We start from the raw sequence: 16,943 nt of genomic DNA, 5'->3' as shown, positions 1-16,943 counted from the left end.
CAAGATTGGGGTTGGACCTAAAGGAGCAAAGGGCAGAAAGTTTGGATGGAGAGAGGTTGGAATGGGTAAAAGGGGCAGAGAAATTAAGGCGGCCAATGACCAGTCGACAATTCTCAATGAAAAGATCGAGGGCAGGAAATTGCCCTGGCGAGGGTGTCCAGTTAGAGGTGGAATATTAGAGGGATGTGAAAGGATCTGTGGCGCGGGGGAGGATTCTTGCCCAAAAAAGTGAGCACGAAGGCGATGGAAGAAGAGCTCAGCATCACGTCGAGCCCGGAATTCATTGAGGTAGGAATGTAAGGGTACAAAGCTGAATCCTTTCCTGAGAACAGCACGCTCAGCCTCAGCTAGGGGAAAGTCAGAGGGTATGGTGAACACACGGCAAGGGCTGGGGCTGGAAGAGATGGGGTTCGAGGGATTGGGACTGTTGGAAGGTGGAGGGTGGACACGGGTGTGGATAAGAAGTTGGATATTTTGCATCAGTATTTGCTGCAGAAAAGCACATGGATGATATAGAATATAGGGAAATAGATGGTGACATGTTGAAAAATGTCCATATTACAGAGGAGGAAGTGCTGGATGTCTTGAAGTGCATAAAAGTGGATAAATCCCCAGGATCTGATCAGGTGTACCCGAGAACTCTGTGGGGAGCTAGAGAAGTGATTTCTGGGCCTCTTACTGAGATATTTGTATCATCGATAGTCACAGGTGAGGTGCTGGAAGACTGGAGGTTGGCAAACGTGGTGCCACTGTTTAAGAAGGGTAGTAAGGACAAGCCAGGGAAGTATAGACCAGTGAGCCTGACCTCAGTAGTCGGCAAGTTGTTGGAGGGAATCCTGAGGTTCAGGATGTACATGTATTTGGAAAGGCAAGGACTGATTAGGGATAGTCAACATGGCTTTGTGTGTGGGAAATCATGTCTCACAAACTTGATTGAGTTTTTTGAAGAAGTAACAAAGGATTGATGAGGGCAGAGCGGTAGATATGATCTATATGGATTTCAGTAAGGCGTTCGACAAGGTTCCCCATGGGAGACTGATTAGCTAGGTAAGGTCTCATGGAGTACAGGGAGAACTCGCCATTTGGATACAGAACTGGCTCAAAAGTAGAAGACAGAGGGTGGTGGTGGAGGGTTATTTTTCAGACTGGAGGCCTGTGACCAGCGGAGTGCCACAAGGATCGGTGCTGGGTCCACTACTTTTCATCATTTATATAAATGATTTTGATGTGAGCATAAGAGGTATGGTTAGTAAGTTTGGAGATAATGCCAAAATGTGAGGTGTAGTGGACAGCGAAGCAGGTTACTTCAGATTACAACAGGATCTGGACCAGATGGGCCAATGGGCTGAGAAGTGGCAGATGGAGTTTAATTCAGATAAATGTGAGGTGCTGCATTTTGGGAAAGCAAATCTTAGCAGGACTTATGCACTTAATGGTAAAGTCCTAGGGAGTGCTGCTGAACAAAGAGACCGTGGAGTGCAGGTTCATAGCTCCTTGAAAGTGGAGTTGCAAGTAGATAGGATAGTGAAGAAGGCATTTGGTATGCTTTCCTTTATTGGTCAGAGTATTGAGTACAGGAGTTGGGCGGTCATGTTACGGCTGTACAGGGCATTGGTGAGGCCACTGTTGGAATATTGCGTGCAATTCTGGTCTCCCTCCTATTGGAAAGATATTTCAAACTTGAAAGCGTTCAGAAAAGATTTACAAGGCTGGGTTGGAGGGTTAGAACTACAGGGAGAGGTTGAACAGGCTGGGGCTGTTTTCCCTGGAGCATTGGAGGCTGAGGGGTGACCGTCTAGAGGTTTATAAAATCATGAGGGGTAAGGGTAGGATAAATAGGCAAAGTCTCTTTCCTGGGATGGGGGAGTTCAGAACTAGAGGGCATAGGTTTAGGGTGAGAGGGGAAAGATATAAAAGAGACCTATGGGGCAACGTTTACACGCAGAGGGTGGTAGGTGTATGGAATGAGCTTCCAGAGGAATGGTGGAGCCTGGTACAATTGCAACATTTAAAACTCAACTGGATGGGTATATGAACAGGAAGGGTATGGAGGGATATGGACCGGGTGCTGGTAGGTAGAACTAAATCGGGTTGTCATATCTGGTTGGCATGGACGAGTTGGATGCAAGTGTCTGTTTCCATGCTGTACATCTCTATGACTCTATGACATTTGCTTATTCAAGTTCATTTCTTTGATTTTCCTACAGTTCTACAGTTTAGCTGTTATCTATCTAATTGTTGTTTTTATTCCTCTGCTTTGGCATTCTTGTGCTTTATCGCAAGTGTTGATCATCCCATAATTATTATATTGTTATCACAGCTAGTCAAGAAAAAAGAACAACTGACGTAAGACAGACTTCTCACCAGCCTTGGCATGGTGCCTTTTCAGTCTAGTTTATGTTGTAGCACACTTAGGCTGGACATAGAAGGCAAACTTGTCAGATAATGAGTTATGAGTCAGGTTTGAGTACATTGCTCATTGGTGGTTGTTTTAAGTAAAATGCTTGTTCTGAACAGACATGAGTGAGACAAAACATTTTGTTTCATCATTCACTTTGTGACAACTTCTCCTTATACAGTCTTCACACAGACTTTTGTCACCTATTATTACCAGATGTGCCCAAAGTGTCTGTTCAACTGAACTGAATTCCATTGCATTCAGTAAATGAGATCAGTGATTTCATCGAAACTTTCTACATAACTCTTCTCTGAAAATCTGCATTTGTTGTACAAAATCAATATTGTATGTTCTCATTTCTTGCTTGATGCACATTCTGGAAACATATCAATGAAGATGAACGAAACAATTCCAATGATTTGAGCTGGTGAAAGGTAGCTTGACTGATAGTTTCAACAGTTAAGGAGGAATAATAAATCTTTTCTCCATGTGTTAGTCAAACAAACTTCAGAGTAGAGAACTGTGCTTTGCACATCTCCTGCTTTTAACATTTGGCTTCCAGCTTGAAATAATAGCCTTTATGTGAGCCATTTTAAGCTGAATTTCTCTAGCGACTAATATTTGGGGCTGGATCAGTTTGAACGTTTTTGGACTGGGTTCGTTTCTTGCTGTGCATGTGGAACCAGTGGAGTTCAGCATTACTGTTGTGACCACGGATCTTTGGTTTTCCTCCTGTTTGTAGTTACAGGAGTGAAAAGTGCTGCGCTCTGGACAGTTGCCGAAAAAGTGGCATGTAGCCAAATGTAGTCAGTAATGTAGTGGTCAGAGTTTTTTCCTAGTCTGTGCCAACTCTTGTTACTCTTACCTCTACTGCCCTTTTCCCATTCAAAACCTTTTAATTCCATTTCCTGATGGGAGTTTGCAAATGTTAGATATCCTTTGTGGAAATAGGGCTAACTTCTGTCTTTGTTCTTTTGCTGTTTATCTTCAATATATATCCACTATGGCCTTGTTACCAATCGGGGATGTTTCAAACTGAAAGCAGTGATTTTGAACAAGTTAAAGTCACTACTGTGCCATTGCCAGTAGATGCCCTGTCAAAGGGAAAGGCTTTTTTATTCTGGTGGTACTTTCAAAAATCAGAAAGCCTTTCCATCATTAACCTCATCAAAGCCCCTTACGTAGAGCTTTACAGCATAGTACAGGCCCTTCAGCCCTCGATTTTGAGCTGACCTGTGAAACTAATCTGAAGGCCGTCTAACTGACTTTATTCCATTCCCGTCCATATGCCTATCCAATGGCCATTTAAATACCCTTGAAGTTGACAAGTCTACTACTGTTGCAGGCAATGTGTTCCACGTCCCCACTAATGAGTAAAGAAACTACCTCTGAGCTCTGCTGAAAATGTGTTGCTGGAAAAGCGCAGCAGGTCAGGCAGCATTCAAGAAGCAGGAGAATCGACGTTTCGGGCATGAGCCCTTCTTCAAGAATGAGGAAAGTGTGCCCAGGAAATGATGTGTGTGGAGGTGCAGGTGAATTTGTGGCGGATATGGAAGGATCCCTTGGGGCCTTGGAGGGAAGTGAGGAGGGAGGTGTGGGTGCAAGTTTTGCATTTCTTGCGGTTGCAGGGGAAGGTGCCGGGAGTGGAGATTGGGTTGGTGGGGGGGTGTGGATCTGATGAGGGAGTCACTGAGGGAGTGGTCTTTTTGGAAACCTGATAGGGGAGGGGAGGGAAATATCTCTCTGGTGATGGGGTCCGTTTGGAGGTGGCGGAGACACGTACGAGACACCACCCACGCCCTCCACCTCCTCCATGATTTTCGCTTCCCCGGTCCCCAACGCCTTATCTTCACCATGGACATCCAGTCCCTGTACATCTCCATCTCCCATCACGAAGGACTCAAAGCCCTTTGCTTCTTCCTTTCCCACTGTACCAACCAGTACCCTTCCACTGACACCCTCCTTCGATTGACTGAACTGGTGCTCACCCGAAACAACTTCTCTTTCCAATCCTCCCACTTCCTCCAAACCAAAGGAGTTGCCATGGGCACCTGCATGGGCCCCAGCTATGCCTCCCTCTTCGTAGGATATATGGAACAGTCTATCTTCCGCAGCCACATTGGCACCACCCCCACCTTTTCCTCCCCTACATCAATGACTGTATTGGCGCTGCCTCGTGCTCCCACAAGGAGGTTGAACAGTTCATCTACTTTACCAACACCTTCCACCCCGACCTCAAATTTATCTGGACCATCTCAGACTCCTCCCTCCCCTTCCTAGACCTTTCCATTTCTATCTCGGGTGACCGAATCAACACGGACATTTACTACAAACTGACCGACTCCCACAGCTACCTAGACTACACCTCCTCCCACCCTGCCCCCTGTTAAAACACCATCCCACACTCCGAATTCCTTCATCTCCGCCGCATCTGCTCCCAGGAGGACCAGTTCCAATACCGTACAACCCAAATGGCCTCCTTCTTCAAAGACTGCAATTTCCCCCCTGACGTGATCAACGATGCCCCCGACTGCATCTCCTCCACTTCCCGCTCCTCCGCCCTTGAGCCCCGCCCCTCCAATCGCCACCAGGACAGAACCCCACTGGTCCTCACCTACCACCCCACCAACCTCCACATACATCGTATCATCCGTCGTCATTTCCACCACCTCCAAATGGACCCCACCACCAGAGAGATATTTCCTTCCCCTCCCCTATCAGCTTTCCGAAAAGACCACTCCCTCCGTGACTCCCTGATCAGGTCCACACCCCCCACCAACCCAACCTCCACTACCGGCACCTTCCCCTGCAACTGCAAGAAATGCAAAACTTGCGCCCACACGTCCCCCCTCACTTCCCTCCAAAGCCCCAAGGGATCCTTCCACATCTGCCACAAATTCACCTGCACCTCCACACACGTCATTTACTGCACCCGATATGGCCTCCTCTATATTGGGGAGACAAGCCACCTACTTGCGGAACATTTCAGGGAACACCTCTGGGACACCCGGACCAACCAACCCAACCACCCCGTGGCTCAACACTTCAACTCCCCCTCCCACTCCGCCGAGGACCTGCAGGTCCTTGGACGACTCCATCGCCAGACCATAGCAACATGACGGCTGGAGGAAGAGTGCCTCATCTTCCGCCTAGAAGCCCTCCAAACACAAGGGATGCTCCTAGATTTCTCCAGTTTCCTCATTTCCCCTCTTTCCTCCCCCCCCCCCCCCCCCCACCTTGTCTCAGTCAAATCCCTCGAACTCAGCACCGCCTTCCTAACCTGCAATCTTCTTCCTGCCTCTCCGCACCCACCCCCACTCTGGCCTATCATCCTCACCTTGACCTCCTTCCACCTATCACATTTCCAACGCTCCTCCCTACCTTTTATCTTAGTCTCATTCCTGAAGAAGGGCTCAAGCCCGAAACGTCAATTCTCCAGCTCTTTGGATGCTGCCTGACCTGCTGCGCTTTTCCAGCAACACATTTTCAGCTCTGATCTCCAGCATCTGCAGTCCTCACTTTCACCTCTGACCTCTGTCCTATATCCATCATCCCTCAATTTTAAACAATATTCCCTCGTGCTAACCATCACTATCTGAGGAAAAAGGCTCTCACTGTCCAACCTATCTAACCCTCTGATTATCTTGTATGTCTCAACTGTCACCTCTCAACCTCCTTCTCTCTAATGAAAACAGCCTCCAATCCCTCAGCCTTTCCTCATAGGACCCTCCCTCCATACTAGGCAACATCCTGATAAATCTCCTCTAAACCATTTCCAAAGCTTCCACATCCTTCCTATAGTGCAGTGACCAGAACCATAGGCAATACTCCACAGTGAGGCCGCACCAGAGTTTTGTACAGCTGCAGCATGACTTCCTGGTTCCGAAACTCGATCCCTCTACCAATAAAAGCTAACACGCTGTATACTGCCTTAACAACCCTATCAACCTGGGTGGCTCCCAAGTATCTTACCATGAGCCCAGTACTCTGCATTCTTGTTATTCCTTCCAAAGTGAATCACTTCACACGTTGCCGCATTAAACTCCATTTGCCACCTCTCAGCCTGGCGCTGCAGCTTATCAATGTCCCTATGTAACCTACAGTATCCTTTGCCACTATCCACAACTCTATCAACCTTAGTGTCATCCACAAATTTACTAACCCATCCTTCTACGCCCTCATCCAGGTCATTTATAAAAATGACAAACAATAGTGGACCCAAAACAAATCCTTGCGGTACAGCACTAATAACTGAACTCAAGGATGACTATTTCCCTTCAGCCACCACCCTCTATCTTCTTTCAGCTAGCCAATTTCTGAACCAAACCACTAAATGACCCTCAATCCCATGCCTCCGTATTTTCTGCAATAGCCTACCATGGGGAATTTTATCAAACACCTCACTGAAATCCATATGCACCACATCAACTGCTTTACCCTCATCCCCCTGTTTGGTCACCTTCTCAAAGAACTCAAGGTTTGTGAGGACCAACCTACCCATCACAAAACAGTGTTGACTGTCCCTAATCAACTTATTCCTTTCTAGATGATTTTAAATCCTGTCTCTTATAACCCTTTCTAATACTTTACCCACAACTGAAGGAAGGCTCACAGGTCTATAATTTCCAGGGTTGTCTCCACTCCCCTCCTTAAACAAGGGGGCAACATTTGCTATCCTTCAATCTTCTGGCACTATTCCTATAGACAATGAAGACATAAAGATCAAAGCCAAAGTCTTGGCAGTCTCCTCCCTGGCTTCCCAGAGAATCCGAGGATAAATCCCATCCGGCCCATGGGACTTACATATTTTACATTTTCCAGAATTGTTAACACCACCTCCTTGTGAACTTCAATTCTATCTAGTCTAATAACCTGTATCTCAGTATTCTCCTCTACAGCATTGTCTTTTTCTAGTGTGAATACTGATGAAAAATATTAATTTAGCACTTCCCCTATCTCCACGCACAACTTCCCGCTACTATCCTTGATTGGCCCTAATCTTACACTAGTCATTCTTTTATTCTTGATATACCTATAGAAAGCCTTAGGGTTTTTCTTGATCTTATCCACCAACAGCTTCTCATGTGCCCTTCTAGCTTTTCTTAGCCCTCTCTTTAGGTCTTTACTGGCTAACCTGCAACTCTCAAGCACCCTAGCTGAGCTTTCATGTCTCATTCCTAACACACAAGCCGCTGCCTTCCTCTTGACAAGAGATTCAACTTCTTTAGTAAACCATGGCTCCCTTAATCGACAACTCCCTCCTTGCCTGACTGGTACATACTTATCAAGTACATACTTCCCTTGTATTTTAAGCAAACTCAAGATAGTGATGCTATTCCTGGGCAGGTAGATACTGTTTGGAAATTTGTTCCAGTTGTAGTGTCCTCTCAAATAAGGAGAGAATTGAGGACCAAGTAGGTGATGCAATGAAATAGATCTCATTTGGATATTTTGGGAAGAAAACAAACTCCCTCTTTGATTTTGATTTTTAAATTTTGATTGTCAAGCATATTCGAGTGCAAAAGTTCAGCAGTACAGTGAGATGTGTATGTCACCACACAATGTGGCACATTAGGTGCAAGAATCTTAAGTAGAAAGATAGAACAAAATTAAACATCTCAGTAATTATAGTGTAGCAAAAAACATAAAAATAAGATTAAAAGATAAACTTTGCAGACCTCCTTAGTTTTGTTTATTGTTCTGGGTGCAACAATTTCAATAACATCAGTGCTCATTCTGTGGAGAACTTTTAGTCCAGTTTAACAACCACATTGTACTTGTCAGTGCAAACCCAGTGCTAAGAACCAATCAAATAAGGTACAGTGCTCTTGTCTGTCTTGTTGGTATATCATGGGCAGCCATTAGTTCATAGAATGATCACTTTTCTCTTCAAAAGTGTGTGCGCGCAAGTTAGGTTTCTAAACCTGATTACATTTGAGATTAAAATGTTTTAAATTCACTGGCCTTTCTCTGTTGGTTGCACTTTGAAATCCATTTTACTTTGATCCAAAAAACCCAACCGCCTTGTTTTGCACATGCTGCAGAGGACGGCGCTGATCTGGAGAGCATTGAGGCAGTTGCCAATGAAGTACTGAAGTTAGAAATGCCCACCACTCCTCAGCAGCTTCAGGACCTGACCAATGACATTCGGGACCGAGTGGAAAGTCTGTCAGACGTGGAAGTGATTCTAAACCAGAGTGCTGCAGATATTGAGCGGGCTGAAGCATTGTTGGATGAAGCCAGGAAGGCCAAGTGAGTCATTCTTTTTCTTTAAAATATATCAGCTGGTAGATGCTATTTACTTTAAAATATATCTGCAAATGTGTTGCTGGTCAAAGCACAGCAGGTTAGGCAGCATCTCAGGAATAGAGAATTCGACGTTTCGAGCATAAGCCCTTCATCAGGAATAAGCTTATTCCTGATGAAGGGCTTATGCTCGAAACGTCGAATTCTCTATTCCTGAGATGCTGCCTAACCTGCTGTGCTTTGACCAGCAACACATTTGCAGCTGTGATCTCCAGCATCTGCAGACCTCATTTTTTACTTTAAAATATATACCTCCTTTTGAACTCATTTGAGTTCAACAATTTGTCCTCTCATTTTATTGCTATATATTAGCCATATTCATTCACTGAGTAATGAAATATTTCTTAAATTTGGAAATATTACTAAATCAATCTTTCAATATTGATTTTCTTCACATTTTCATCCGTCAGTATCCTCAAATAATTGCTGTCACCAGTAATTTAAAATGTCAAATGCCACATTTTAATGGAAATTAGATTAGCCAAATCTCCTGTTTTAATTTTCTCCAATTGCATAATGAATTTAAGTTCAGAGGCTGATTATATTAACATGGCTACTCCTGTGGTGCAGAATCCATGCAACAGATGTTAAAGTTGCAGCTGATCGTGTGAAGGAGGCCTTGGATGAAGCAGAAAAGGCACAGAACGCAGCTGTGAAAGCAATTAAACAAGCTAACGAAGACATTGAGGGAACACAGGACCTTCTGACCTCAGTATGTTCTTATATCGATAAGTTGGACTTCATTTGCAAGGAGTTTCTAAATAGAGGTTTTGATGTCCTTACTCTTCCATTGCCCTCTGCATGTAGGGAAGCTGTCATAGTTTTAACTTTGCATGTGCTGCAATCGCTTGTTTATTTTCATTTCTGATGTTAGCTTTAATCTGCTGTAAAATTGACCTTCACCCTTAAACCCCCCACCCAAGAATTTGGTGCTGGACCATTGGGATTGATTTGTGTGTAATATAGACTGTTGTCACTCTCCCTCCTGCACTCTTAGCCCCTGAAAATACTATCGTACTATTTTAGTGCAGGCTTTGGTACTTTGCACTGATGTCCATCCTTCAGATGTGAACTTGGCATCACGAGCTGTTTAAATGGAATAGTTATTACAGCAGTTTCACCCTTCAGTTAATGTTGCAATGTGCACACTTTTTATGGAAAGATTATAAGACAGTGATGTGAAACAGGAAAACCCTCTACACTTGCATTGCAGTGCACTAGCTAAATAAGCTAACTAGACTCAAACCAGGAACTGGAGATTTTCACATTCTGTGCAACCCCAAACAAGATGTTGCATTTACTTGCCATTCGTGGGGGAAAAGAAAATAAAAACTTATCTTTCAACAAACATTTCGCAGTGTTTTGAATATGGCTGTGGGTTCAAAACTATTCCATATGTTTTCTGTTCAGGTTCATCTGTAAGATTGTACTTAGGTTTGAAAAATTCTATTGTAGTTATTAAGCTGCCCTGATGCCTTCGCCTGATAATTGTGAATTTATAGCTAACCCAGAGCAGTAATGCATTAGGTGCTAATGTCATATGCTTTGAACTACTCTGTGCAGGTTTATGTTTCGTGATAAAATGCCAGAATTTCACCCGTTGCCTTCAGCTGTATCGCCACTTAGATCACAAAATAGTCCGTGCACAGTCTAAGTCAGAGTAGCCCCTGTGATTAGATCAAAGAACTGGAGCAAAGTTAACTATTACAGTTTCCTAAGTGCATATTTGTTTGACAGGGAATGCATAGCACAATCTGTTCTCTCTCTCTCTCTCTCACACTCTCTCTCTCTCACATCCTTGGTTTTAGCACGTTTTTGTCTGTTTCAGTAATCCATTCCTGCTCGTAGATGGATGCCTGTTTGTTTAAACTTGTCATCTCAGTGAAACATAAAGCAAATGCGTTTGACAGTAAAGAAGGTAGCAAGCCTTAATTCAACCATTAAAGAATTTGAAATGTCTCTTTTTGTATACATATATTGCAAATCAATTTACTGCTCTCAAGCCATGAAACTTGAGAAATTGCAGTTGGCTAGTATGTTGTATCATTTAGTTTGGTCAAAAAAAAGATTGATTAGCTAATCATGCTAGTTGAGTGCAGACTAGCCTGTAGCCAGACGCCAATCTCAATCATTTCAGTCTTGCTGATGTTTGTGTTAGTGATAAATGTTTCTCATCCTTACGCATTCTAATTTTGTTGCCAAAGTTGTTTCTTACATTCATTATTTTAATCAAGAGAAAACTCAAATTCATAGAGGTGAAATTTCTTCAGCATTCAAGAAGTTTCCAGTTTTGCTGTGGTTCTAATGTGCCAACTAAGGTTTATGACAGGCCTTTAGTGTACATTTACACCATCTATTACACTCTTTCTCATATGGTATGGTCTACCGGGCAAGGAAATTAGACATCTAATTGGAAAACCAGTACAATCTATACTTCAAAACAGGGTATGTGAAGATGTTGGTTTATAGTCTAAATGAAAATGTTTCCCCTGTGTTGAACTTCTCTCTTGTAAGCTATTGGATAATTGCATTTCAAGACTATAAGTTGTTCTTGGTTTACCTCCTGTACTTCAGTATGAAAAAACCTTTACTGTTTTAAATGCTGTTTAGATTGAATCAGAGACAGTAGCATCAGAACAAAGCCTCAACAATGCAACTGAACGCCTGGCACAGATTGAAAAGGACATTGATGAAATAAAACAAAAGACCACTGACAACACACATACTGCAGAAAACATTGGGGATACAGCAGATAAAATAAAGCAGACTGCAGATGAAGCCAAACAGGTAGGCATTTATGATCGTTCAAAGGAAATTTAGAATCCAGTTCATTTTGTCTTGATTTTATTTCAATATTTTCAGCCTAGAACATTTTCATCTTCTGGAAAAGTATTCCCAGGCTCTTCAACCGAGACATGAAGCTCTGGCCTCGACTTCTCTGAGATGGATGTCAAAGAGAAACAATGGGCATAGGGTGGGGAAGAGCAAGTGGCTACAGGTTGTGGACTTGGATGGAGGAAGGTTATAAGGGTGCACAGAGAGAAGGTGTGAGAGAGAGGAAGGCTGCAGAACGGTTTTAAGCACATGAAAGGAAAACTGTGTTAATTGGAGGCTAGGAAAACTTAAAATCATTGAGGTAATAGGTTGCTTACAAATGAATTTGGAATCTGCACCTTAAAACTGTGCACGTTCAGGAGCTACTAAATGAAGAGCAGTGCAGTGAATTATATTGTAATGAACACTGTCAATTGTTAAGTTTAAATCAGAAATGCATAGTTGGCATGTTCCAGCTGTTAGGAATATGTTATGGAAATATATTAGCTTTGATTTCACCAGTAAGTAGTGTTTATGCTGATAGATTTTTGTTTTGTTTAGAATTGTCTCGTCTCCTATTCTGAGGGGAAAATAAAACTTTTGTTTCTAACGTATGCCTGTGATTTTGTCAGTTTAAAAACAAGGGTCTAGGAAATTTTTTGGAGTTTGGTGGGTTTAAATTTTAATTGAGGGTTTATAATTAAGGATACTGATGAACTCTTTGAGCTCTGATTTGCCCTGTACTTCATTATAAATAAGTTCCTGGGAAAGAGCCCCTGGAAATCAAAATGTGATTTTAAGGAAATCTCATGAAAATTCTATATGGGATGGGAAAAAGATTTTGTGCTGTAACATTCAAAGATTCTGGTTGGCATTGTATAAATGAAAGTCCTTTTGCTTTCAAATAAAGCAGATAGCAGGTTCACTTTCCTTTTAATTTCTTGCATCTGGCTCTGTGTCAGGTACTTTTCACTCCATGATCTTAACACTCCCTTAAGATAGGGAATGTTCCACTGGCGGCGGCTTAATGAGTTTGAGATGAGGGTACCTAATTCTGGCAGAGTCCTTTGCTCTCAATTCCTCAGGCTGTAAGTCACTGCCTTATCCAAAATTCTCTCTTTTTGTACTCCTACCCTGTGTAGAAATTCAACATCTGAGTTTAGCTCATATTGCTGTGTGAATACGTTACATTTCATTTCCGGATCGTTCCAGGTAAAGTAAGGAGTGGGAAGTTCATTGAACATAGATATGATCTGCCATTTGAGCTGTTGATCTAGTTATTGTGCTATACATTTAATTATTGATTCCAGTATATGAATACAGTAGACAGAGCCATCCTGCAGAGTACATTGGTAACCGTCCTTTGTGAGATGTTAACCATATATTTAAAGGTGCTGTCTTTAACCTAGGTACTCGACACTGTCCTGAAAGGCAAGTACACCATTGTAGAAGACACTATCATCAAAAAATCTGATGCAGCTTCTGATGCTCGGAAAAAAGCCAAGTTATTGCAGGTCGAAGCTGAATCTTTGTTATCAGATGCAAGTCGGAAACTTGAGTTATTAAAGAGTAAGTATTACATTGAACGTAAAGTGGCGATTACATGATTCAGTGGGCAAACAATATGAAAATGCTCAAGCAAGACACTGAAGCTGCTTCTATAAGTATTTATGGCTTAAACTTCAGTTTCATTGCTAAAAATCCTTTAATGTATTGTAGCAAATCCAGAGTAAGATGGAATTCAGTCCAGCTGTTCAACAGCCTTACATTCTGAAACACAGTACTGTTTACTTCTGTTTTGAGTAGCATAACAATTACTCATTGATGTTGACAGTCATCAAAATGTTTGGACTAAGTGGAAGATAGTATTTCGTGACTATTGATATTGAGGGTTTAAACTTTGTTTGGACTGAATTTGGGGTCAGGTCTGAGTGAGCAGCAAAGAAGTACTAAGGCATTGTGCCAGGAGCATAACAAAAAATTTCTGATTCACATTGTCCACAAAGAGCGAATGAGCAACAGATCTTTTTCTTTGACTATCAGCAACAGTTCATTCTGATTAGATTAGGAGACTTTTTTTTTAAAGAAAGGAACGATATAAATGCATCTAAAACTGTTTTGTGTTCTGCCTTGCATGTATCTTATTTTGATGGCAATAGATTGAAGTCAAATTGATAAATTGCCAGTTATAGCACTCAAAGGGAAGTGCCATCTAGTGGTTCGTTAGTAGTTTCAATTGATAGTGCCTAGATTTAAGAGTTGTAGACTTTACAAGATGTGCTTTATGCTTTATTTCAGCAAAAATCAGTTCATTGCTAGTGAAGTTCACTGGATTTCTTCAGAATTTTCAATGCTTACATCTGCTAACATCTTATTTCTTAGCACAGCCAGGTCTGATGTCCATCTCCTCAGTCTTGTTGATAGTAATTTTGTTGTGGTAATTTCACATTAATTACTCCTATTCTGGCGGTACAATTAAGTAATCAAGTTTTATGTGTATGTTAGTTGCAGTTAGATTTAAAGAGAGTTTTTCCCCATCTGATCAGAGCTCAGTGTTATACCAATCTTGGTACTGGAGTGCAGGATCATAGCTTCTTGAGAGTGGAGTCACAGGTAGATAGGATAGTGAAGAAGGCATTTGGTATGCTTTCCTTTATTGGTTCAGAGTATTGAGTACAGGAGTTGGGAGGTCTGTTGCAGCTGTACAGGACATTGGTTAGGCCACTTTTGGAATATTGCGTGCAATTCTGGTCTCCTTCCTATTGCAAAGATGTTATGAAACTAGAAAGGGTTCAGAAAAGATTTACAAGGATGTTGCCAGGGTTGGAGGATTTGAGCTACAGGAGAGGCTGAACAGGCTGGGGCTGTTTTCCCTGGAGCATCGGAGGCTGAGGAGCAACCTTATAGAGGTTTAAAAAATTTATGAGGGGCATGGATAGGATAAAAGGCAAAGTCTTTTCCCTGGGGGTCGGGCAGTCCAGAACTAGAGGGCATAGGTTTAGGGTGAGAGGGGAAAGATATAAAAGGGTCCTGAGGGGCAACGTTTTCACGCTGAGGGTGGTACATGTATGAAATGAGCTGCCCGAGGATGTGGTGGAGGCTGGTATAATTGCAACATTTAAAAGGCATTTGGATGGGTATATGAATAGGAAGGGTTTGGAGGGATATGGGCTGAGTGCTGGCAGGTGGGACTAGATTGGGTTGGGATATCTGGTCGGCATGGACGGGTTGGACCGAGGGTATGAATACTAGAACCTTCTGGAATAAAGTAAGTCTGAACAAGCTGATCTATCTACAGTCCATGCATTGTGTTATGAATGTGAATTTTCTGTCTCCTAAAGCCCTCCCCAGTTTGGTTAAATGACTTGATCAAGCTGTAGCTTTTGTGACTTTTTCATTTCTATTCTATTGAAAGCAAATCACTTGATATTAGTTGCACTAAGTACTGCAAGCATATTGTCAGCAAGGGTTAAAATTAATCAAGTATTGATCATGCACTTTGATCAGACCACATGTTCATATCACATTTCTTAACAAGTGTCAACTAAAGGGATTCCTATCTGAAGTTGTAGCATTGATTTAACATCCTCCAGCTCTGAATAGCTTTGACAAGGTGATGTTCTTGCACGCACAATTTGGAAATTTTATTTTCAATGTCAATATCTTCCTCTTCATACATTGAAATATTAAATATGAATAAAGATTTTAGCTAATTGAATCGTAAAGCAGATGAGATAAGACTGCTGTCAGAAATTGTGTATTCATATCTAACTGCTCAAGAATTACAAGTTGACATTGTGTTTCCTTACAGAACTGGAAAAAAGTTATGAAGACAACCAAAAAGCTTTGGAGGAAAAAGCCCAAAAGTTAATAAAACTGGAAGAAGATGTGCGCTTGTTGCTGCAAACGATTAGCCAGAAGGTTGCCATCTATAGTACCTGTTTATAATGCGAATCACTTCACTGACACTATATACTTCAAGCTGCCTTCCTGTCAGTCCCTAATATTCTACTTGTTAAGCTGAAGAACAATCCATGCCAAGCCAACATTTTAAAAGGAAAGCTTGCAAATTTATTGAGTCATTGTTTAAAGTGGTACATTATTTGTAAGCACTTTGATTTTTACATGTAGTTCTCCTATAACGCAGTAGTTGTGTTCCCGTGTGACAACTTGTTGTAGAAAATAGCATAATATCAATAACAGGGCTGATGGAAAAAAACAGGGGTCAGGCAAACCGCTAAAAATATCAGTAAAAATTAAACGCACATAATAATTAGCGTAACACAAACAATAGCGCAGTCTAAATACATCTTTAAATCATATATTTTAATTAAATAACAGAGTAAATCTAACATTGTAACACAAAAAACACTGACCACAGCATTGTACCTTTTCATGATGCTCTTCACCAGAAAGTGCGTGAGCTGACTGTCCAAGTGATGCCAACACGGAAGTCCAGTCCTCCCTAAGATTCTCCCACAGTTTGAAATAAAGTTCCTCCTAAATGTAGATTACAATTCCCAGTTTCAAACTAAGTTTCAAGGCTTGCAGAGCTGATTGCATTCCTGTTTTAGCTGTACACACTGAATTTGCATTTTGCAGATGCAGGATCCTGAGGCTGGGTTTTGCTGTTCAACTCCAGCGGGGGATAGAATCCGTGTAACAGTGAACAGGGGTTCACTTTGTTTTTTTCAACAAGTCTGCAATTCACAAATTGCCTTGCAACCATATCGTATTTATAAACGCGCGTTATAGGAGAGCTACCTGTGTTTCAAATGTTTAACAACAAATGTTGCAACCATAAAATGCAATTTGCAGGCACCAGCAGTATTTTTATATTATTGTTCTTTAAACTTAGTGGAAAATGAAGTTAAAGTTCTCCGGAAAAGGTAGCAAACTTTTTTGTAGCCAGTATTGAATACATTTATTGCATTCAAATCATATATAAAATGGACATCATAAACATCCATTGCGCAATAAATGCTTTTTTAAAAAAATTGCTTTGGTCTTTGCAACTTTTTAAACAATCCACAAATGATTTAACCATTGCAGACTGCATGCTGCATGTGGCCTTATAATGCCTTTACAGAAGGAATTTGAGAATTTTGACACAGTGGCAGTGAAAGAACACTGATATAATTCCTAGTCAGGGTGATGAGTGGCATATAGGGGAACTGTCAGGTGGTGTTGGTCCATGTATCTGCTGCCTTTGTTCTTCTAGATGGATGTAGTGATGGATTTATAACATGCTGCCTAAGGATTTTGGGGGAATTTCTGCAATACATCTTGTAGATAGTACACACACTGCTGCTCGTGAGCATTGAAGGAGGGAGTAGATGCTTGTGGATATGATACCAATCAAAAAGTGGGCTGCTTTGTCTTGGTTGATGTCAAGCTTCTAGAGTGTTGACGCTGCACCCAGCCA

At 41.9% G+C, this 16,943-nt stretch overlaps 1 protein-coding gene across 1 annotated transcript in view; it reads left to right on the top strand.

Moving 5' to 3' along the window:
- Nucleotides 1-16,505, top strand: part of lamb1a (laminin, beta 1a) — a 106,269-nt gene extending 89,764 nt beyond the window's left edge. Inside the window, exons 29-33 of the mRNA XM_060842930.1 lie at nt 8,443-8,650; nt 9,275-9,416; nt 11,315-11,491; nt 12,928-13,087; nt 15,330-16,505. Coding sequence (XP_060698913.1) covers nt 8,443-8,650; nt 9,275-9,416; nt 11,315-11,491; nt 12,928-13,087; nt 15,330-15,466 — 824 coding nt within the window. The 3' untranslated portion in view covers nt 15,467-16,505. The remainder of the gene's footprint in view (nt 1-8,442; nt 8,651-9,274; nt 9,417-11,314; nt 11,492-12,927; nt 13,088-15,329) is intronic.
- Nucleotides 16,506-16,943: the final 438 nt, after the last annotated feature.

Source organism: Hemiscyllium ocellatum, chromosome 23 (assembly GCF_020745735.1).
Source record: "Hemiscyllium ocellatum isolate sHemOce1 chromosome 23, sHemOce1.pat.X.cur, whole genome shotgun sequence".
Taxonomy (NCBI): domain Eukaryota; kingdom Metazoa; phylum Chordata; class Chondrichthyes; order Orectolobiformes; family Hemiscylliidae; genus Hemiscyllium; species Hemiscyllium ocellatum.
This window is presented reverse-complemented; position numbering and strand designations above follow the sequence as displayed.